This window comes from Humulus lupulus, chromosome 6, assembly GCF_963169125.1.
Source record: "Humulus lupulus chromosome 6, drHumLupu1.1, whole genome shotgun sequence".
In the NCBI taxonomy this organism is placed as follows: Eukaryota; Viridiplantae; Streptophyta; class Magnoliopsida; order Rosales; family Cannabaceae; genus Humulus; species Humulus lupulus.
Window position 1 is genome coordinate 58,091,906 of NC_084798.1, and position 23,932 is coordinate 58,115,837.

At 34.2% G+C, this 23,932-nt stretch overlaps 1 protein-coding gene across 3 annotated transcripts in view; it reads right to left on the bottom strand.

Annotated features, from left to right (window-relative positions):
* The window catches only part of LOC133782199 (tRNA-specific adenosine deaminase TAD2), a 46,286-nt gene extending 34,045 nt beyond the window's left edge, over window positions 1-12,241 (bottom strand). The window contains exons 1-2 of one of the 3 annotated variants that reach the window (XM_062221412.1): window positions 11,970-12,241; window positions 5,057-5,137 (exon numbers count right to left, since the gene is read on the bottom strand). In XM_062221412.1, the coding sequence (XP_062077396.1) occupies window positions 5,057-5,128 (72 nt within the window). In that variant the 5' untranslated portion in view covers window positions 5,129-5,137; window positions 11,970-12,241. The remainder of the gene's footprint in view (window positions 1-5,056; window positions 5,138-11,969) is intronic. The other 2 variants (XM_062221413.1, XM_062221414.1) reach the window with 2 other exon arrangements.
* Between the last annotated feature and the right edge of the window lie 11,691 nt (window positions 12,242-23,932).

Here is a 23,932-nt window from a genome sequence, read left to right on the forward strand (position 1 = left end):
TTCCTACTGTTCTGTACCAGAGTACCAAGTGCTTCATTGATATTCCTGGGAATCACAACATCTGATAGACTAGTGGTAAAAGCGATAAATGGAGATGATAATTTTGTATAAGAGATGAATTTTGAAATAGGGTGTTGGGTGCAAGATCTATTTCCTTTTCTTAAAGCAATAGGAATATCTAGATCTGATTGAGTGTTTGACGGTAGAGTACCTGAATCTTTTAACTGAGATGGTTCTATCACTGGATCGGCCTCTTAACTGTGATGAGAATTCGTCACTTGTTTATTTCTTTCTCTTTTGGTATACACCCGAATTTCTTTCTGCATGTTTTGATTTTGAGAGCCATGAGAAGATGGAAAAGGTGGTGGAAGATTTTCTGGTTTGGGAATGATTTCATTCACTGGAGGAAAGGACATGTCTAGGGGTAATTCTAAACCCCACAATCACTAAGCTTCTTGCTCATGATGAATATGCTCCCCCTGAAGTGAAGTGCAAGTGAAGTATGGGTATTTTCGAAAAAGGTTACATTACGGGAGATGTAGATTTTCTTGGTGAGGGGACAGTAATAGCGATAGCCCTTCTATGTAGGAGAATATCCTAAGAAAACTGTTTTTATGGCTTTAGGATCAAGTTTACTCCGGTGTTGGGAGTGCACATGGACAAAGGTGGTGCACCTAAAGACTTTGACTGGCAGAGTATTTGTGGAAATATGAGGATAGAGAAGCTGAATAATAGAATATGGTGTCTTGAATTGAAGAGGGTGACTGGTAAGGCGATTGATTAGACAAGTAGCAGTGAGTACAGCATCGCCCCAAAGATATTTTGGAACATTCATGTTGAACATGATAGCACGGGCTACTTCTAAGAGGTGACGATTTTTCCTTTCGACTACTTCATTCTGTTGCGAAGTATCTACACACGAGCTCTGGTGAACAATCCCATTTTGTAGAAGATAGGGGCCAAGAGTGGTATTGAAGTATTCAGTACCATTATCGGTACGACGTATCCGAATAGATGTCTGGTACTGTGTTTGGATCATTTTGTGGAAGTTTTGGAATACCTAACAGGTTTCGGATTTGTGCCTCAGAAGGTACACCCAAGTAATTCGTGTATGGTCGTCAATGAATGTAATAAACCAACGTTTACCAGAAGTTGTAACCTTGGATAGTCCCCATACGTCACTATGAATAAGAAAGAAAGGGCTAGATGGTGTATACAGTTTGCGAGGATATGAAACACGAGTATATTTAGCAAATTGGCAAATATCACATTGAAAATCCGCAACATTTTTATTAAAAAACAAAGACGGAAACAAATGTCTTAAATATAAAAAACTTGGATGTCCAAGTCGACAATGCCACAACATAATTTTTTGAGAAGTTGAATCAAAAGATGAATTAGAAATAAAACTTGAAGTTAAACAGTGCAGATAAGGCAACTCTTTGTTCGGGTGCTGAAAGAAATAAAGTCCGTCACGAATCCTAGCACTGTCAATCGTCCTCCCCGATGATAGATCCTGAAATTGACAAGAATTGGACATAAATTTAGCAAGACAGTGATTATCAGAGGTTAATTTTTGAACAGAGATTAAGTTGCATTTTAAAGAAGGAACAAAGAGAACTGATTTAAGAAATAAATCAGTAGACAATTTTATGGTGCCAATGCCTGCAATAGGTGAGTGAGTACCCTCTGCAATCTTAACACTAGAGGCAGTAGAGCAAGGACTATAAGAATCAAACAAATGAAGTAAACCTGTCATGTGATCAGTCGCCCCTGAATCGATGATCCATGGTGTATGGGAAGCGAAAGAGAAATTACCAGAGTGTGCAACAGAAGCACTATGAGACTTGGGACCAGACTTGGGTTTTATGGAGGATTGGCCTAGGAGTGTGTATAAATGTTCGAGTTGTTCCTTCCTGAATGAAGGGGCAGCAGTACCGCTGAGTAGTGCTATTCTCAGACTGGGTTTTGTAGGCCTTTCTATCATTTTGGCGACGGGGAGTCCAATTTGGTGGTTTGCCATGAATTTCCCAACAAGTGGAGCGAGTGTGACCGTGACATTGACAGTGATCACACCAAGGTCAATCACCCTTGCGATTAGGTCGAGGATCAGGATTCGATCTGCCAAACGGTGGTGGACTAGATTTTGAGACGAGCTGAACTCTCTACGGGCGGTAATTCTTGAGTAGTGAGCATGACGCGACAACATGCTTCTTCATGTCTGACCTCAGAGAAAGTTTCCTCAGTGTCAGGAAACGAAGAACGACTCACTAAACAACCCCGAACTTCATCAAGATTACTGTTCAATCTAGTAAGAAATGCAAAGACCCGCTCTTTTTCTAATTGTTGGCGATGAAGAATGGTGCAGGTAGCACACAAAGGAGTGGTATCCAGATACAAATCGAGTTCCTGCCACAGATCTTGTAAGTCTGAAAAATATTGGGTAATAGTGTGATTACCTTGCTTGGTTTCTTTGAGTTTGGTACGAATTTCAAATATCTGAGAGGCATTCCCAAGATCAGAGTTCATCTTTTTAGCAACATCCCATACTTAGCAGTTTTAAAAAATAAATACCTGCGACTAATCCTTGGATCCATTGAATTAATAAGCCATGCAAGGATAATAGAATTCTCAACCTGCCATACCTTGCAACTTGAGTCGGTCAATGGAGGGGCAGGAAGGTCACCGGTGAGATATCCGAGTTTTCCACGTCCACAAATGACTAACTTTACTGACGGTGCCCACTGTAAATAGTTCCTACCATAGAGTTTATGGGTCGTGATGCGGAGAGAGCTGGTATCCTGACTATAAATGGAGCCAAAAGACTGACTTTAGGCCTGAGTTTGGGCTGCAATTGAGTTAGGCCCACTAATTTGAGAAGAGATTTCTTCACTGCCTGACATGCCGACACATGGCTAGGGCCGGCAAGTGGGGATGGATCTGTCAAAGGAATTTTTTGGCAGTTTGTGTGTCTTTGTGTGTCAAGGGGCCAAGGCTCATGGACAGAGGCAATTTGTGCCTCTTTTTTCTTGTTTGAAGAAAGAAACAACCATGGCAACCAAGACAGGGCTGGAGACTCGTCTAACCGACTGTAGACAGGGTTGGCCGAGAACTTCAGACAACCGCCGGAGGTCGTGCGACGAGAGAAGATGCTAGAGTGTACTGTCGAGAGCTGCGCCTGGAGACTGCCGAGGAGAGCTGCACCTGCTGAACAAAAGCTATTGGCGCTAGAGAGGACAACCGGAGCTGGACAGAAAAGAAAAAAAAATTGCCGAGAAGAAGAAGAAAGCCTTACAACTTTGATACCATATAAAATGGTGAGGAAAACGAAATGTTTTCTTATATCTGTGTGAATTTACAACCTAGAACTTAGGCTTATATACAGTTTTACATATCAAAATATCTTTAATACAACATAAATACAATAAAAGAGAATTCCTATAGACTTAGGAAACTGAACCATCCTTTTGTAACGTTTTGATTTTTATTTTCTGACTGTTAACAGGCACTTTATCCCTCTTCAACATCCCTTTACAGCCGTGACCATAGCAACAGTTTTTGTACAGGAAGTTGTTAAACTTCATGGTATTCCTCGTTCCATCGTCTCGGATAGGGACAAGAATTTTTTGAGTCTCTTTTGGAAGGAGCTATTCAGATTGCAGGGGACAACCTTGAAGCACAGTACGGCCTATCATCCTCAATCGGATGGCCAAACAGAGGTCGTTAATAGGTGTTTGGAGACTTATCTCCGTTGTTTTGTTAGCGCTAAACCCAGCCAATGGGCTAAGTGGCTGCCTTGGGCAGAATATTGGTACAACACTTCGTTTCACTCCTCAGCTGGTATGACTCCATTCCGTGCCCTTTATCATCGCGGTCCTCCCCCTTTACTTCAGTATGAGCAAGCTAGTACTAAGGTATCCGCAGTGGAGCAAAACCTTCGAGATCGTGATGCAATATTGGGTATGCTGAAACAAAACTTGCACCGTGCGCAGCAAAGAATGAAGGTTCAGGCTGATCGCAAGCGTAGGGATGTGCAATACAAGGCAGGAGACTTAGTTTATGTGAAGTTGAGGCCCTATTGTCAACGTACTGTGGCTAAAAGGTTGAATGAGAAGCTGTCACCTCGGTTTTTTGGCCCCTTTTCTGTGCTGGCTCGAGTTGGGGCTGCTGCCTATCGGCTTGGATTGCCTCCAGATGCCACTATACATCCAGTCTTCCACGTTTCCCTCCTTCAGGCAGCTTTGGGACCAAACCAGCAAGCTTCGTCGCTTCCTCCGGGCCTTACAGCAGACTTGGAATGGGTATTGGAACCTGACTCTGTGTTGGAAGTTCGACCAGGTACCCATAAGGAGGCCCCTCAAGTTTTGATCAAGTAGAAGCACTTGCCAGATTTTGAAGCTACTTGGGAAGAATTTGGGGTCATTCAAGAACAATTTCCTCATTTTCATCTTGAGGACAGGGTGAAACTTCTAGCAGGCGGTATTGATAAGCCACCTATTACTTGTGTATGCTACGAGTAGGAGAGGCAAGGGTGAAGGGGCAGTATGGGATTAGTATTGTAACTGAGTTAGTTAAGTGGGTTAGGCCTTGGTGTGGCTAGGGTGCACATTATCAAGGTAGGGAGGAGTATTAATAGGGAGAGTATGAGCTATTGGTGTTTTGTGAATTGCTTGCATAAGTTGTAACTGAAAGGGAGATACCAAGCTCTCGAATTTCCTGGTGTGCAATATTAAGGCATTCCTTTTTCTTCAACTATCTGCTATTTGCTCTGTATGGCTAACCATTTGCAGGTCTAACCTATCAAAATAGTTCCAAAGTTCCACGTGGACATTCCCACAGCCAAAATAGTTTTACAAAGTAATTAAATTAGTCCAATGAAAACAATGGATTAGTACATGAGCATACAGATTCAATAAAAATCTATTCAGATGCCATTGTTTAAGGCACATGCTTCTGTTTTCCTCAGTTCCCACATAAACAAAGAGGCACCATTAATGTTAAAGTCGGTAAATCTCCACCTTTCAACTCAATGAAGATACAAAAATTGGGGCATTACCTGTTGTATAGCAAGGTCCATAAATGCAAGAGTAGTATCACAATACTTTTCTTCCTTCTTAGAAGATTCCATCTGAAAACACTAAATGCCAGAAGTACAAAAATCAAATCACACTAATTCACACATTCTATTATATGTACACAAAATACAAAATAGCTAAAATCACAGTATTCTTCTTTATGTTTTGTCAAATCTCTCTCTCTCTCAAACTTATATATCTTTAATTTTGTGAACATTTAATAATAACCAAAAAGAGCACCATTAACAATCTTCAAAAACAAGTGATATACATGACTTTCTGGTCCTAAATACTTCCCGCGATGATTGCAAACTGCTTTCATTTTACCACTGATAAACCCCCAGTCAAGTTTGTTTATACCAGGAAGCCACGTGACACTTAGCACTTACCGTAGCATGTGTTATGTATTTTAACTCCTTATTGTTTTATCTCTAGCTATAATTCCAGTAAGGGCTGCTTAGTTTTTATTCTATTTTTAGTCCTAGGTGGCATTGTCACTTATCCAATGAACTTGTATATATAGAGGGTGTATTTCATTTTGTAAGGCATGAAAAAAAGGAGAGATTGAAACTAAGTCACTAAGGAGAGAACAACCCTCTCGAACTGGTTGTAATAAGTGAGACTAGCCTCTCGAATGCTAGCCATTTCTGTGTACCAATTTCATCATTCAATAAAGATTTTTTGGAGGTTATTCATCACTTCTTGGCCTAACTATTGATAGATTGATTCTCTACTAAGAAAAGTCTTTCAAATTGGTGCGGCGAGCTACGAACATGAGACCCAAGAAGGGTGTGGAGAAGAGCGACTCCACTACTGTAATCGAGGAAGACCTAGAGACTTTGAAGACCGAGTTCTCTGAATTGAAGAACTCTATGGAGGAGATGGCAAGGAAAATTCAACAATCTCAACATGATTTCCAAGAAAATCTGCAGCAACAATTCAAGGCTTTCTTGGACATCCAAGAAAGATCAAGAAATCATCATCAAGCAACTGGGGAAGACGACAATGGCGGCTACGGCAGCATAGAGAAGGGGAAATCAAAGAGAGCAGCCAGCCCAATGGAACCCCAGCAGAGCGGCGTACACCCAAGATTCCGATGTAGGTCGGCGGGCAATTCACCCACGGCTGGATTTCGAGGAACGCGACACTCGGAGGGGAACTCCTACGATCGTGGGCAGCACGAGACCAGATTCCAGCATGAAAGTCGCCTGAAAAAATTGAAGATGCCGACTTTTGAAGGAGAAAACCTGGATGGATGGATAATGCAAGCGAAACGATTTTTCTTGTGCCACGGCTATGACGAAGATGAAAAAATTGAAGCAGCTTTCATATCTTTTTCTGGAGATGCACTGCTGTGGTACCAACACGAAAATGATAGGAGAGAAATTCTAAGCTGGGAACAATTAAAACGAATGCTACTGCGCCATTTCTGAGACACCCATCTGAGACACCCAAGAAGGCTCCCTTCATGACCAATTTCTGACCATCAAGCAGGATGGATCTGATTCGGAATATAAGAAGTTTATAAGGTTACTAGCACCTTTGAAGAATGTTGATCCTGTAGTTCAGTTAAGCACTTTCTTGAATGGCTTAATCCCATCCTTGAGGGCTAAGTTGCGAATCATGAGACCACAAAACATTGATGAAGCCATGGACATCGTTCAATACATCGAAGACAAGAATAGGGTGGCCCAACAACGTTATAATCACTCAGATAAGTCTAGCTTCAGTGACACATCCGCAAGGAATGACAGACCATCCTCGAGTACAAACTCAACACAATCAACCACGGTTGTTAGGAGACTCACTGATTCCGAAGTTCAGCAAAAGAGGCAAAAAGGACTGTGTTTTTAAGTGTGACGACATGTGGTCCCCAGGCCACTGTAAGAAAAAGGAGCTGCAAGTAATCATGGTACTCGAAGAGATTGAAGATGACCCTTCCAACCAAGAGTCTAACGTTGACAACCCGAAAGATGCAGAATTAGACTCTACCTAAGTACATGACAAAGTGACTGTCTCATTCCAATCCGTTGCTGGTCTCTCGACGAATTCGACCATGAAAATCAAAGGGAACCTTGGTTCTAAAGATGTGGTAATCCTCATTGGTTCTGGGGCAACCCATAATTTTATCTCGAAGGTTCTAGTGTCTCGTTTACAACTACCCATAACCAAAACAAAGGCATATGGAGTTACCTTGGGCAACGGAGACTTGCTGAAATGTGATGGAATTTGTAAAAATCTGAGTATCCACTTCCAAGGTGTGGAAGTACTCGATGATTTTCTACCCTTACCACTTGGGAGTGCTAACATAACTTTGGGGTTACAATGGCTTGCAACCTTGGGCACGATGAAGATAGATTGGAGGCTACAAACCATGGAATTTCAACTTGGCAAACACACTGTCACTATTGAGGGGGATTCATCCCTGGACAGATCGATGGTGTCTCTAAAGACCATGATCAAGACTCTCCAAATCGAGAAACAAGGCCTCATTTTAGAGTTCAATTACACTAGTCCAGAACCCAACTAGTCGGAACCACAGGTACCCAGATTTTTGTCCAAAATAATTGCTGAATTTTCTTATATCTTCAATATGCCTGCAGGTCTCCCCCCAATCTGTTCCCATGAGCACACTATTACATTACAGCCTGGAATAGCACCGATAAGTGAGAGACCCTATCGCTACGCACACTTCCAAAAGGCAGAAATTGAAAAGCTAATTTCAGAGATGCTGACAGTGGGTATAATCCAACCTAGCACCAGCCCTTTCCAGTTCTACTTGTCAAAAAAAAAAGATGGCTCATGAAGATTTTGTGTGGATTACCGAACTCTTAATAGAGTTACCATTCCAAATAAGTTTCCAATACCCGTCATTGATGAACTGCTAGATGAATTAAATGGTGCTCTAATTTTTTCTAAATTGGATCTTAAATCAGGGTATCATCAAATAAGGGTACAACAAGAAGATGTTCACAAGACGGCATTTCGCACTCATGATGGCCATTACGAATTCCGTGTCATGCCTTTCGGCTTGACCATGCACCAGCCACCTTTCAATCCTTGATGAACGATGTATTCAGGCCTTGCCTCCGACAGTTTGTACTAGTATTTTTTGATGACATCCTAATCTACGGCAAGACACAGGAGCTCCACCAACAGCACTTAGCCCATGTTTTCGAGCTCCTACGAAAACATAAGCTCTATGCCAACCACAAAAAGTGTGCATTCAGGCAGTTGCAAGTTGAATACCTCAGCTACATCATTTCTCAAAAGGGAGTGGCGGCTGATCCTCAAAAGGTGTCTATAATGCTTGAATGGCCCATTCCCAAAACAATCAAGGGGCTGCACGGATTTGTCGGCCTCACCGGATATTATCGAAAGTTCGTAGCCAACTACGCTCGCATAGCACAACCCCTCAAGGATCAACTTAAGAAGGATCAATTCCATTGGGGACAAGTCCCTGAACAAGCATTCCGTAAACTGCAGGAGGCAACGACCACGGTACCTGTTTTGGCTCTACCGGATTTTTCCCAACCTTTTTATCATTGAGACGGATGCTTGAGGACACGGACTAGGGGTTGTTCTGTTACAAAACCAACACCCAATAACCTATTTCAATCAAGTTTTGGGAGTTCAAGCAAGAAAAAAATCAATATATGAAAATGAGCTAATGGCAATTGTCTATGTAGTAGCCAAATGGCGACCATATTTGTTGGGCAGAAAATTTGTGGTGCAGACTAACCAACAGAGTTTGAGACACTTGCTTACACAGCCGATAATTGGCTCAGAATATCAGAAGTAGGTATCTGAATTAATGGGGATGGATTTTGAAATAGAGTATGAGCCTGGAACCAACAACAAAGTGGTTGATGCCTTATCACGGCAAGTGGAAACACCCACTTTAGACTCCTTAGTTACCATGGAGTGGCAACTATGGCCGAAATTAGCACAAGAAATAGTTGCTGACCCCGTGTTGAGACAAATTCAAGAAGACTTGACAAGTAACAGCAAGATGCATCATAACTTCCAGATCCACAACGACCTCCTCCACTCCAAAAACCGACTAGTAATTCCAAAGAAGTCACCCTTAATACCACAGATCTTGATAGAGTTTCACACTACACCATTTAGTGGTCACTCAGGGGCACTCAAAACATATAGAAGGGTGGCACCCGAGTTGTTTTGGAAAGGATTAAGAGCTGATGTCGACAAATTTGTGCAGCAGTGTAGTGTTTGCTAACAGAATAAACTCCCTACAACCTCCCCAGCTGGTCTTCTACAGCCCCTAGCTTTTCCAGCACAAGTGTGGGACGAGGTAACTATGGATTTCATAGAAGGACTTCCAAAATCGGAGGGCTGGGACACTATATTTGAGGTCATTGATCGCCTATCCAAGTATGCTCATTTTACTAGGCTGAAGCATCCTTTTACTGCCCCTACCGTAGCTGAAGCTTTCACCAAAGTAGTGAGACTCCATGGCATTCCACAATCCATCATTTCTAATTGCGATCAAATTTTCCTCAGCTTATTTTGGAGCCATCTTTTTAAACTCCAAGGAACTACCCTCGAGAAAAGTACACCATACCACCCACAAACCGATGGACTGTCCGAGGTCCTTAACCGTTGCCTTGAGACCTATTTAAGGTGTTTTTCCTACTAGCAGCCGAAACAATGGTCAAAAAGTTGCTTGCTTGGGCAGAGTACTCTTACAACACCTCCTATCATACTTCTCTAAAGAGTACTCCTTTCCGTGCTCTTTATGGGAGGAAGCCACCACCACTTTTATCGTACCACAAAGGCACAACCATAGTGTCTGTTGTTGATGAACTCCTCGCCACACGGGATGACATCTTGGATGACTTACATATGCACCTCCTCCGAGCCTAACACCGCATGAAGCTACAAGCTGACTTCAAGAGACGGACAGACGAATTTGCCATTGGAGATCATGTATACCTCAAACTCAGACCATACCGTCAGAAATCCCTTGCAAAACGCTCCAATGAGAAGCTGTCCGCCCGCTATTACGGACCTTTTCCCATCATACACGAATCGGTTCAGTAACCTATAAGCTCCAGCTTCCAAAGCATGCTCGCATACACCCGGTATTCCACATTTCTCAGCTCCGACGAGCCATTGGCACCTCCACAACTGCACCTATTATTCCGCCGCAACTCACACCAGATTTAGAGCTTCAAGTCGAACCCGAGGCAGTGCTAGACTTATGTTTTTCCTCTGCTGCTGCAACCACTCCATTCGAGGTCCTCATCAAGTGGATACACTTGCCCGATTTTGAAGCAACATGGGAACCCTTCCCCACTATCCAAAACCAATTCCCTCTATTTCACCTTGAGGACAAGGTGAAGGTTTTTGGTGGGTATTGATAAACCCCATGTCAAGTTTATTTATACCAGGAAGCCACGTGACACTTAGCACTTAGCATAGCATGTGTTATGTATTTTAACTCCTTATTGTTTTATTTCTCTACGCTGTAACTCCTGTAAGGGCTGCTTAGTTTTTATTATATTTTTAGTCCTAGGTGGCATTATCACTTATCCAATGAACTTGTATATATAGAGGGTGTATTTCATTTTGTAAGGCATGAAAAAAAGGAGAGATTGAAACTGAGTCACTAAGGTGAGAATAACCCTCTCGAACTGGTTGTAATAGGAGAGACTAGCCTCTCGAATGCTAGCCATTTCTGTGTACCAATTTCATCGTTCAATAAAGATTTTCTGGAGGTTATTCATCACTTTCTTGGCCTAACTATTGATAGATTGATTCCCTACTAAGAAAAGTCTATCAACCACTAACTTTTTGTTTTTCAAAATGATTCCATACAATAGATGTTGTCCTTCATTTTGTACCTCTACCCTCATTTTCATCTATTTCATTATTAAGGGATTGTACCTCTTGTGAATATGTTAAAGGAACATAATCAACATCCTCAACACTAAAATTAGATTCTGTGACATCTTGTGTACACATGCTTATAATTTGATCTAATCTACATTACATGCACATTATAAACTATAATAAAATAATGATGCATGCAAAACTTAGAACAATAATCAAATCTACAACAACTTGGATAGAGATGGAGAAAACTAAGGCTAACATTAGTAGTAATAGGTACACCAATGTTATGTAGCTAAAACAAATAAATATTCTAAGCCCTCTAGCTAGAAGATTTTGATTCTGCCAATTACCACGAGTCAATGCCCTCTTCAGTTTCTTAGAACATGTTTGTATGTCAGAAATGAAAACAAGACAGTGAACTAGAGCTATGGTAGGATTAAGGCCCCAATTATAGTACTCTACTGCTAATGAATCCACCTTATAAGCTTCAGAAAAAGGGGTCATCAAATTTGAAAGCCGTGAAAGTTACATTAAATAAGCCATAGTCGCTAAACAATTTCTATTGACCTACTTATATAACATAAAAACAATTATCTTGTAATTTATTCAGAATAAAAGCTTTCACCATCAGATTCCAAGCGTCATGTGTGCTTCTGTGTTATAATATAATAGCAACTCATTTAGAATAATAAAAGCATTTACCAACAGATTACTCAACTCAGGTTTGAGTATGCTATAAAATCACCCTCCTGCTGTCGAGCCTACTCATAAACCATACCTACACTTTATACCAATACTCGACTCCCCATACCTACAAATCTTATTCAGCATCTTTAGTGGTTTCTTTGAATCATTTTATCAAACACTTGCAGGGCATTGACCATTAGTTCAAGAGTTTCATGTATCATAGTTACCCTACATCCTCAAATCTCAATACAAACAAAAAGCAGAAAACTAACCTAGAAATTTTTCTGGAAAAAAAAACAATGGATATAAAAAATCAAGTGAGGAAAAGCAAGAAGGAAGAAAACTTACCTCGGGTATAAGCTACGGAGCTTTCAGGAGACTGAATTCAAGACGTGGAAGTGATACCTGGAGCCGGAGCAGAGGGGACCGCCGGCGGATGTAGAGTCGGTGGCGACTGGATTCTAGCAGATTTTGAATTTTGGCGCTTCGGGACTTTGTCTCGGGTTCTCACAGGCACGCAAGGCGTTGGGCTATTATTTCAGGCGGGTTACCCCACCCGCAGTTTACTCGATTACTCGGAGCCAAACCCGATCCGGTGGTGCGGGCCCCATGGTCGTCTACTGAAACATTAGAATTTGGGCATATGCGGTTAACTTTTTTTTTTCTTTTTCACAAATGACCAAATATTAATTGATAAGAATAATGAAGTACAATGATTATAATACAAGGTTGATACTCTTCCAATCAACCTCGTTTTTTTATCTATAATGCATATCAAACACGAGAGAAGACAAATAGCAATTATCTAAAGTTCTTAATAATACAACTCCAGTCTAGAAGAGAAAATAGAATTAGTCACTAATATCAGACTATGAAACTAAAGAATATATGCTTTTATAAAGCAAAAGAAAACTCCGACTCTACAACTTCATTATCAAGGAGGTCAGCAAATTTGGAGAAAAATTAGGCAGTTTTTATTGCTTGCTTTAACTGCAAAGAAATATATATACTAGTAAATCAAAATTAAATGAATAATGGAAAAAATACAATAAAATAAATAATATGGTTATGAAACAATAATAAGAACTGCCCAAAAATGATTATAAAACCAATTAGAATGAAGAAAAAAAGTAAAATCATATCTGTAATATGTAATTATGGTCATTAGTAGCTCCTTCCAAGCTCATAACTAAATCTGATTTGATAAATCAATCAAAGAACAAAACTCAAAATAACAAATAACTTTCACTAATAATAATAATAATAAATATAATAACAGTAATAATAAAAATAATATTAATAAATTAAAATCAACCTAATGTAATTGAAAGTTTATAGTTTTGAAAATAACTAATTAAAAAAATAAAATAAAAAACAGTTAAGAAACAACTATGCTAAAATTATTAAAACGATACAACTTAATGGAAAAGACACAATCCAATTTATTAAACTAACAATTAACTACATTTTCAAAAATTAATAACTAATTTATTTGACAAAAAATATATATATTATTAAACAATTTATATTATTCAAATAATTAACCAAACTTAAACAGCACCAAATCAATTGAAAAAGTACAAACTAGATTGAAAAAAGATATAAAGTAAAAGAAAACTATCTCGAAGAGGTGCCAACATAATTGAAGAAATACCAAAATGGTTGATAACAAACATTGCTGGAAAAAAATATGAAAATGGAGAATATTATCATCAACAAATGAACTTATATACATTTAAATAACTACTAAAAGAAAGTATCTATTTTAAATCATCGTTGGAAAATATATCATCTTAAAAAGACATAAAAAAAGCATACCTGAATTTGTAGAAATTATTATTGAGAAGTACAATCTTGCTAACTCTAAATAAAAAAATCATAACAAGTGAGAAGTCATAAATTTAAAAAATGAATACTTATACTATATGATGTTTATAAATTACTTAAAAACTGAAAATGTCGTTAAACTAATATAAACAAAATAGTTATGGCTCATTTTGTTGCCCAAAATTTTTAATATCTTTTGTCATTTCCAAAAACTTAAAAATCATAATAGAGATATTAGTGGATAAATATCAAGAAAAGTGGAAGAGATCACACCTACTTTGATAGTATTAGATTAAAAAATTACAAATAACCTATTTTAGAGAAAGACTTTGGATGAAAGTACGAATTCGGCATGTGAATGTTTTTTCTATTGTCTTGAATCTTGATCTAATGATATGATCCCTAAAACTTAGGGATGCACACGGATTGGATTTTTGGGTTTCGGGTTCATCGAGTTTGGGTTTTGCGGGTTTCAGGTGGAGAAAAATGGTACCAAAATCGATCCGAAATTTTCGGGTTGGGTTTTGGGTTTGGTTCGGGTTGAGCTGGGCCTGCTGGGTTTTGGGCCGAAAAACCCAACCCAAAACCCAATTTTGCAAAAATACCAATTTTTTTTCAAAAATACCATTTCTTTTTACACTTTTTTAATTTTTGTAGTTTGTTTTTACACTTTTATGACTTAGATACCCTACATTGATATGCATCAAAATACTATTATTATTGAGAACCAAAAAACCAAGAAACCAACTGGTTGGTGCGTTTTGCTTATAATGGTGGGGTACTTTGTTTTTTTTGGGTGATGTTTGGAAGAATCTTGTCCCACTTTTTATTTTTATTTTTGTTACCTAACTATGTATACAAGGGTCACAAGTTTTGTACTACTAGTCATTGTAGAATGGCCAATTATGAGCTATGAACTAGCTATTATTTTATTCAATTCTCTAAAGTTTAAGGGGCAGAGATGAGAAGATCCAGAAAGATATACCATTATATAGCCATAAGCATAATGCATAAACTTTAGTAAAGGTTGTTGTCTTAATTAGATATTGCATAACAAACCTAAAAAAATAAAATAGAAAGTTCAGAGCAGTAAAGTGCTAAAAAAATATATCAATTAATAGACCCAAGGAAGGAGATTCCTTTCTCTTTGTTTTACTCATTAATAGAACAATTTTAAAACACTTATGACTAGTAAGAGAAATTTTTTGTCCTTCAAAAATAAATGTCGAATGATTAAAAAATTGTACTAGTTATTAAGATGACAGGAGGAATTGTCCATGGCCATGGCCTATGAACTGTTTTCATGTGGAGATTAAGATTACCATTGTGAGACAAAAAACAAAGGCCAACTGTCATATTAAGACAGCAAAATGGGAAGTCTGCAAATGTGAAAACTGTTCATTTCCACACAAAGTCATATACAAAAGATTCCTGTCTTATGCAATCATAGACTATCTGTTTCACACAGCAACAGTAAATGTCTTTGTATACATCAATGAAATTATTTATATTTATTAGAGGATCGAATACCATTGCATAAGATTGTTAATAATATAAGTTTTATTATCATGTAAGGATAGTATAGTCTTTTAGCCTCTCATTATTTTGGCTACATATTTTATTGCTATTGTACTCTTATTTATTATCTCCTTCAACATAATGAAATCTTAGCCTCCATTTTGATTCTCTCTCAAATCCCCAATGTCTATTCCCCAATGTCTATTTTTCAAAATTATCAAAGATAACAATTCTTACTGATCATGTTCATGCAATAAGCTTAAAATTTAAAAGGATTCTAAATCTGAAAAGATACATGCTCCTTATAAATCATGTGTGTGAGTGTATATCTATAAATACATATAATTATAAAAAAAAAATGAATAATTAAACAAATCATCAACCCAATAGCATAAATTGTATTAGCACCTGAAGAAAATAATGCACAGTCTAAAACAGATCTCATAGCTAATCTGGTCATTAACAGTATAACATGAGAATTTTCATTATAAGCCTTAAGAGCTTTGACAACAGCTTCTGTAATAGAGAGAGAGAGAAATATATATATATATATATGTATAGGAGACGAGGCTGGCCTGTGGTGGCGCTGTGGCGGCGAAGGGAGGAGACGAGGCTGGCTGGTGGTGGCGCTGTGGTGGCTGGCGTGCTCCGAGGATGTGGTGGGTGGGTGGGTCTTTCTTCTCTTGACCGTGCGTGAGAGAGAAGGGGGGCTGGTGGTGTGAGTGAGGGAAGCGAGGCGAGAAGAAGAGCTGAGCTGGTGGTGGTGAGGCGGCTCTGCTGAGAAGAAAGGGGGGTCGTGCGTGAGTGAGGGTGAAAGAGGAGAAATAAATTGTTTTAGTTAAAATTTTTGGTTATGTTTGGTAATAATTAAAAAAAATAGTTTTTTATTTAATTAATTAAAATTTTGAAAATTAAATATAAAATAGTGTTGGGTAATTTTATTTTTATTTATTATTTGTTTAAATTTTAAACAAAATTTATTAAATTTTGAAAATAGAAAATTTTCACTTTTAAAATCTTTTTAAACAGTTTTCGATTTTTAGTTTTTTTTTATTTCTTTTTCAAATGAGCACCTCATTTTATATTATTAAACAAAATATAAAAATAAAAGTTATCAAACACGTTTATTAATTTTTTTTTAAAAAAACAAAATATTTGTTTTTTAATTTTTTAAACACAAAAATGGAAATATTATTTTATTTTTGTTTCTTTATTTTTTAAACATAAAAATATGTTTGGTAATTATTTTTATTTTTTGTTTTTAAAAACAAAAAATAATAAACATGTTTGATAACTTTTATTTTTATTTTTTATTTAATAATATGAGGTGTTGATTTGAATAAGAGAATAAAAAAAATAGTTTAAAAAAATTTTGAAAATGAAAAAAATTTATTTTCAAAATTTAATAAATTTTAATTAAAATTTAAAAAAATAATAAATAAAAATAAAGTTACCAAACATATTATATGTTTAATTGTCAAATTTTTAATTAAATAAATAAAAAACTATTTTTTTAAATGTTACCAAACGCAACCAAAGATTTTTCAGATTTAGGGTTATAATCTTATTTTTCAGATTTTTTTAAAAACTTCGATCGGGTCAACCCGAAATTGCTGAATTTTAAACCCGACCCGACATATTTCAAGTTCGGATCGGATTAAGCCCGAAATGAACAGGTTTTCCGAAAATTCGAGTTGTCGGGGTTCGCAGATTTTCAGGTTTTGCGGGTCAAATGTTCACCCCTACTAAAACTTCATTAACTTAGTTTATTATTTATAATTTTATGAAAATATATTTGTAATATACATAATTTTAAACAACTTATCTTATTTAAATTATGAATATTACTAAGGGACACAATATGGTGAAATTTGAGTGGGTTAATTAACACTAATTATTACATTGTTTATTTAGAATAATTATGGTGATTTACTTTATCATGTAACTACTCCGTATATATATACTAAGTAATAGCAATGTGCAATACACGTTTGCTTACTTTTATTTTTAAAATATATTAATTTATTTTTATCATATTTTTTAATTGTCATTTAAATTTTAAATAAATAAACAATGTCATATAATAATAGACAAAATGACGTAAACATATTTTAAATAAATTAAGCCAAAAAAAGAATTTTAAAAAATAATATGATTATTTAAAAAAAAATACTAAACTAAGAATTTGTTAGATGCATAATTTTTACATATAAAGATATGGTGCATTCACGTTTTAAGGTAAGTTATTTGATGTTGTTTATTAGTTTAGAATTTAGTATTTATAATAATTTAAATTTTAGTAATTTTTATGTTTTGATTTATATATTATATATGGTGATTCTAGTTTTAAAATTAAATAATTTTTCCTAATTTTTTTAGAAAAATTATTCAATATAATAAAATATTTAAAAATTCTAAATTAAAACTATGAATTTAAAAATTTTATTTGATAAAATTTTAATTATTTAATTTAAAAAATTTAAAGTCAAGAAAAAATTATGTATAAATATATATATATATTATTTAGTTAATACTTAGAGTAATTAAAATAAATAATTTCTCATTAAAAAAACTAAACGATAAAATAAGAACTATGTATATATAAACAAAATATATGTTGGGATAAACAAAATAAATAATTAATAAAAGAAAAAAAAATTAAGCACATATATATTTTTATATTATAGTTTTGAAAACATAATTGATTGAGTAATAATTTCAATACTTTAATATGAAATTTTAAAATATGTGATAAGAAATTATTATGGCTCATTTATTATTTATTATTTTCAATTTATTTACCTTATGACTTCATTATTATTATTATTATTATTATTATTATTTATTTACTTTATTTATATGACTTTAAACAAACGGTGTTAGAAAACAATAAAAAAAATGTTAAATTTAACATAAACGAACAATTTCCATTAAACTTAAGTTTATAATATATAAAGATATATATATACGATTATTATTTTGTAAAAAGATTTTTTTATTTTGTAGCAATAATAATTGTATTGAAGATAATCAAAATGTAATACATTGAGAAAAGAAGGGAAATCCTCAAGCCAAGTAAGTTCTTCCTTCATTCAAAAAGCATCCACAACTAAACCACGAGGAAAAAGATAGATAATCGATACTTCTAGAAAATTGGACAATAAACATTGCAACATTTTCTAATAAAGAACCAAACTCGTTAATAAACAAGAGCTGAATATAGAGAATGCAAAAACTACTAATTAGGAGTCTGCTTCAAAAACATGAATAAGCAGAGCAAGAAGAAGGACTGATATCTAGAGTGACCATAATTACTACACATTCTACTTGGATGACCAAAAAGAAACTAATAAACCCAAAGTGTCAAGTCCAAAACAATTCCATATTTGGAAGAGAAAACAACTTACAAGAAAAACCAAAAAATTAAATTAATAAAAAATTATGCAATTTAAAAATTAATACTATGATAAAAATTATAACAAATAATAAATAATTAAATAGAGAAAACAACTCAAGAGAAGTAAGGGATTGACATCCATTCAATGATTACATTATAAATTTTAAATTTTAAATTCAAGATTTTTGAATTAATAATGCTTTTAAAGATTTTTTTAAATCAAGAATACTATTGTTGACAACAGATTTGGCCAACTGATAACTCTACAAAATAGAGTTATTTTACCACTTTTTATGTGCTAATTGTTGCTTAATTCTTGAGTTTTTAATTAATTTATTAAGTTTTTAAGTAATTTGGCATTTATTAGTCTTATTGTAATTTTCTAGATTTTTATATGTTTTTATAGATATTTTATTGTTTTATGTTATAATTTAATTAGTTGAAATTAGTGTTGTTAGTTGAATGCTAAAAATATGATTTTATTGAAAATAAATGTTATGTAAATTAAATTTTAATTAATATTTTCATTGGAGTTATATAATATATTTTATTAATGAAAATATTTAATTTTAATTTAGTTTATAATTTATTTGGTAGGGAAGTTATTGCAATTTTGGACTTTGAAAAGTAAAAAAAAGAATGAAGGAAAGTGTGGCATTTTCAAGAAAGAAAGGAAGAAAAGTGGCAAATGACCAATGCCACCAATCCTCCAGCCAGGCCCAAGGCCCAATTCGCTCCAAAGCCCTCAGCCATTCACGTGTAGCACACCTTCAGCATATATATATCATCACCAAGCTCACCTCCACGTGACCAGCTTGCAATACAGCCCCATTCAGCAACTCCTAAAGTCAGCTGCCACCGAAGACACTCCATCAACTCTTCAGCAAACCATTTGCCATCACCGTGGGCCTGCTTGCTTCCAGCCCAAGTCCTTCTCCCATCAGCTTCAAGCCCAAACCGCCCAAGACAAAAGAGTCTCCTTTGGGCCCAATATGCCAACCCATTTCGGCCCAGCCTAGACCAAGCACCAAACAACCACAAAAAAAGACCCAAAAATCACATTTTCATTCCCAATATTTTTCACTCAAATATCAATTCACTTTTTCCTATTTTTCTTACCTAAATAAACATTTCTAATTCATTTTTTTACCCTAGCTTTTCACTAATATTTTACCCAACCAAACATTTTATATTTCCAATACTCTTACACTTACTCTATTTATCCTACTACTTCCCAACACAATTAAATTAATCAATTTATTTATTTTAATTTGATTAATTTAATCTCCATATTTTTCCTATAAATAGAGTCTTGTAAGACCATTTGGGGGCTCTTCTTCTTCATTTTTTTTAACCTCTTCTACACTTCATATTTCTCTCTTCTTTTCACTATTTTCTATCTACTATTTTCATCTTTTGAAGAGCATGTCAGGTATGTTATTTTGTAATTTTTATCTAGTTATGAGCTTCTAATCTTTTTCAAATGTTATTAAGATGATGATGAAGCAAAATGTAACTAGATAGTATTTTTTATTGTATGTTGATTTCCCATTTGTGTAACATTGTTTATGGATTTTTCTATCAAGGATATGCATTTTTCATCTAGTGTTGATTGTTAAAGCATATTACACTTAGTTCTTCATTATGCAAAAATATAATATTCTTTGATTAAATGTTTTTCATTAAATTGTTCACATCTAATTCTTAGAGCATAAGTATCATATTTTGCCTAAACATAATCTCTTTGATTTTTTGTAGTTTCTTTAGGTTGTAACACAACTAATGCTTAGAAATTATATCTTATATAAGTGAAGAAAAATCCTACCTTTTTGAAAGAGTAACTTGTGCTTGAATAGAAAATATATTTTGAAAAAAATATATAGTGTGATTTATTTCAACTATATTAAAACTTGGGAATCAATATACTTATGAATACTATTGAACTTGCATTTTGTGGATTCTAAAATCTTAATAATCTTATTTTATATATCTCATTTGAAAACAATTTTTCTATTTAATCTTAAATCTTTTTATTACTTGTGTTTTATTTTTCTAAAACAAAATCTCATCAAATATTTGGAACTAGGTTAGAATATTCTTGCTTTGTTTGAAATAGTTTCTTTTGATGTTAGTCAACTCCCATGGGTTCGACCTCGTACTTACATGAACATTATATTCCGAAACGATTCGTGCACTTGCGAGTTTAAATATTAAAACATACCCGTTTTGGGTCCATCAAGTTTTTGGCGCCGTTGCCGGGGAGTTGCTAGAAAGAAACGATCTTTCTACAAGGTAAGTAACATTCTTCTACTAGTTATTTTATTTTTATTTGCACTATCATCTTAAAAAAAAAGTAAAAAAAAATTATATATATCTATAAAAAAAAAAAATCGAAAAAAAGAGTAAAAATCGAAAAAAAAAAGTTATACATATATTTATTTATATTGTTATATATTATATTATATATATATATATCTTAGTAGTTGATGGCATTTAGTGCCTCCTACATTCTTATTAGTTGAGTGCATTTGTGCCTCCTAATCCTTTTTCTTTTTTACTTTTTATGTTTTTTTTAGTTGAGTGCATTTGTGCCTCCTACATACTTGAACAATCTATCTCCTCTAGTGATGGCATTAGTGCCTCCTAGCTTTTATTTTTGTTTATTATCTTAGTTGATGGCATTAGTGCCTCATAAGTTTTATTATTATTATCATTATTATTAATGTTGGTTGATGGCATTAGTGCCTCCTAATTTTATTTTTGTTGATTATTTAGTTGATGGCATAAGTGCCTCCTAATTTTTATATAACTATTTACTATTGCTATTGTCATTTTTTCTCTCTCTTACTTATTGCATTTAGTTAGTTGTAATTTTATTATTTAAGAAAATATTTGAAAAAAAAAAAAAAACTAAAAAAATAAATCTTGTTCTTTCAACATAAGCTATGCCTCCCTACACTTGCCTAATTTTTGATAATCTTACTTAATTTTATCTTATTTTTCTTTGTTTTTTTTTAATCATATTATCATGTAAATGTTTAATATCTTAACATTTTTCTCTTAATTTTATTTTATTTTTCTTTTTACCTTAATTGTCATTTAAAAAAAAAATTATTAGTTTGTCATTTAGTTTCCCATATGGATCATTTTAATTATAGTTGGAATTCTGAGTACAACTATTATGAGCACTCAAATTTAAATTATGGAGAAACTAATGATATGCATGATTATGGTGAATCCTTAGATATCTCATTTTCCCCTACCTATAATCCAAATTTTTCATGGAGTCATACCCAATCTCCAATAGGGCATGAATTCAACATACATAATCAAAGTCATGCCCAATCCGACCTATCATATCCCATTGAACAAGAAATGAGCCCATCTTTAGAGGATACCCTACAACAGTTTATGCAATCAACCTACCAAATCTTACTAGCCCAATCTCAGTCAATCTCAAAAATTGAAACAATAGTAGGACACCTTGCAATTGTTATAGAGTCGGAAAAACAAGTTCATTCCAACCAACCCATTCTCAATCCAAATAGTCAAATTGAAAATGAAAAGGAGAATGAAGTTGTTGAAGAACTTGTAATATGCATCCAACCCCCTAATAAAACAAAAGAGTTGGATGAAATAATTTTTGAGGCTCATAAGGAAAACGAAAAAGATATAATTACATTTCAAGAGCCCATAATTGAACAAATTTGTATATTTACTCAAAATGAAAATGAGTCTAATATAGATATGCAATTTTCTTATTTTATTGATATTCCATTAAAATTGCATATTTCTAATTTTCTTATAAGTGTGATGTTATCAATTATTATTTATGGCATTTGCATCAAAGTCATAACTCACCCTATTAATGAAATTTTACACCATCGATTGGGTGTAGGTTAAAAAAAAAAAAAATTAGTCGAGCTAAAGACTATAAACTAAAGCGCTTTGTGGGAGGCAACCCATATTTTTATGTTTCATTTTATATTTCACTTTTGTTGTGTGTGTTTATTTATGTTTTAGGTTAACTTCTTGTTTTGATTTTTGTTTCTTTTTTGTTGCACTCTTGACAATGCTCCATGATGAGGTACGATCATTTTAAACTCTAAACTCTTTCACACTTCAATTTGTATTTGCATTTTGATACATTGAGGACAATGCATAAATTAAGTTTGGGGGTAGTGGGTTTATATGGTTACTTCTTTCATATGTTTGAAAATAGTAGAATTTCATTTTTTTTTTTTTTTTTTTAAAAAAAATTGAGGGTAGAGTATTCATTTTATATATTAATTATAAAAAAAAATTAAAAACAAAAAAATATATATTTATATATGTTTAATATTATCTTTCTAGTAATTTATATTTATATAGTTTTGTGCTTTTATACTTTATTTTCTATCAAAAAAAAATGAAAAAAAAACCCTTTTGGTGATATTCGTTTTTCCTTTGATAATACCATTGATTGAGTTTGATTTTAGTTTAAAAAATATATGAATTTTTTTTTAAGTTTTGTGTTTAATTCTTGGGTCAATTTTGCTTAAAAAATGAAATTTTGAAAAAAATCATTCATCATAATATGTGAAATAAATAGTTTATTACAACAATTTTTCCAAAATTCACATAATAACTTGATAAATAGTTTTGGACTTATAATTTAAAATATATTTTCAAAGCAAGATTGACTATGGAATTAATTACATAAGGTTAATTTTGATTCATATTTTTTTAAATTATTTTCATTGTGCAATCTTTGAGGATATTTTTTGATATCATCAAATAAATAAAAAATGTGTGTTTTTAATTTCTCTTTTGCTCGAGGACTAGCAAAATATTAAGTTTGGGGGTGTGATAACTCTACAAAATAGAGTTATTTTACCACTTTTTATGTGCTAATTGTTGCTTAATTCTTGGGTTTTTAATTAATTTATTAAGTTTTTAAGTAATTTGGCATTTATTAGTCTTATTGTAATTTTCTAGATTTTTATATGTTTTTATAGATATTTTATTGTTTTATGTTGTAATTTAATTAGTTGAAATTAGTGTTGTTAGTTGAATGCTAAAAATATGATTTTATTGAAAATAAATGTTATGTAAATTAAATTTTAATTAATATTTTCATTGGAGTTATATAATATATTTTATTAATGAAAATATTTAATTTTAATTTAGTTTATAATTTATTTGGTAGGGAAGTTATTGCAATTTTGGACTTTGAAAAGTAAGAAAAAGAATGAAGGAAAGTGTGGCATTTTCAAGAAAGAAAGGAAGAAAAGTGGCAAATGACCAATGCCACCAATCCTCCAGCCAGGCCCAAGGCCCAATTCGCTCCAAAGCCCACAGCCATTCACGTGTAGCACACCTTCAGCATGTATATATCATCACCAAGCTCACCTCCACGTGACCAGCTTGCAATACAGCCCCATTCAGCAGCTCCTAAAGTCAGCTGCCACCGAAGACACTCCATCAACTCTTCAGCAAACCATTTGCCATCACCGTGGGCCTGCTTGCTTCCAGCCCAAGTCCTTCTCCCATCAGCTTCAAGCCCAAACCGCCCAAGACAAAAGAGTCT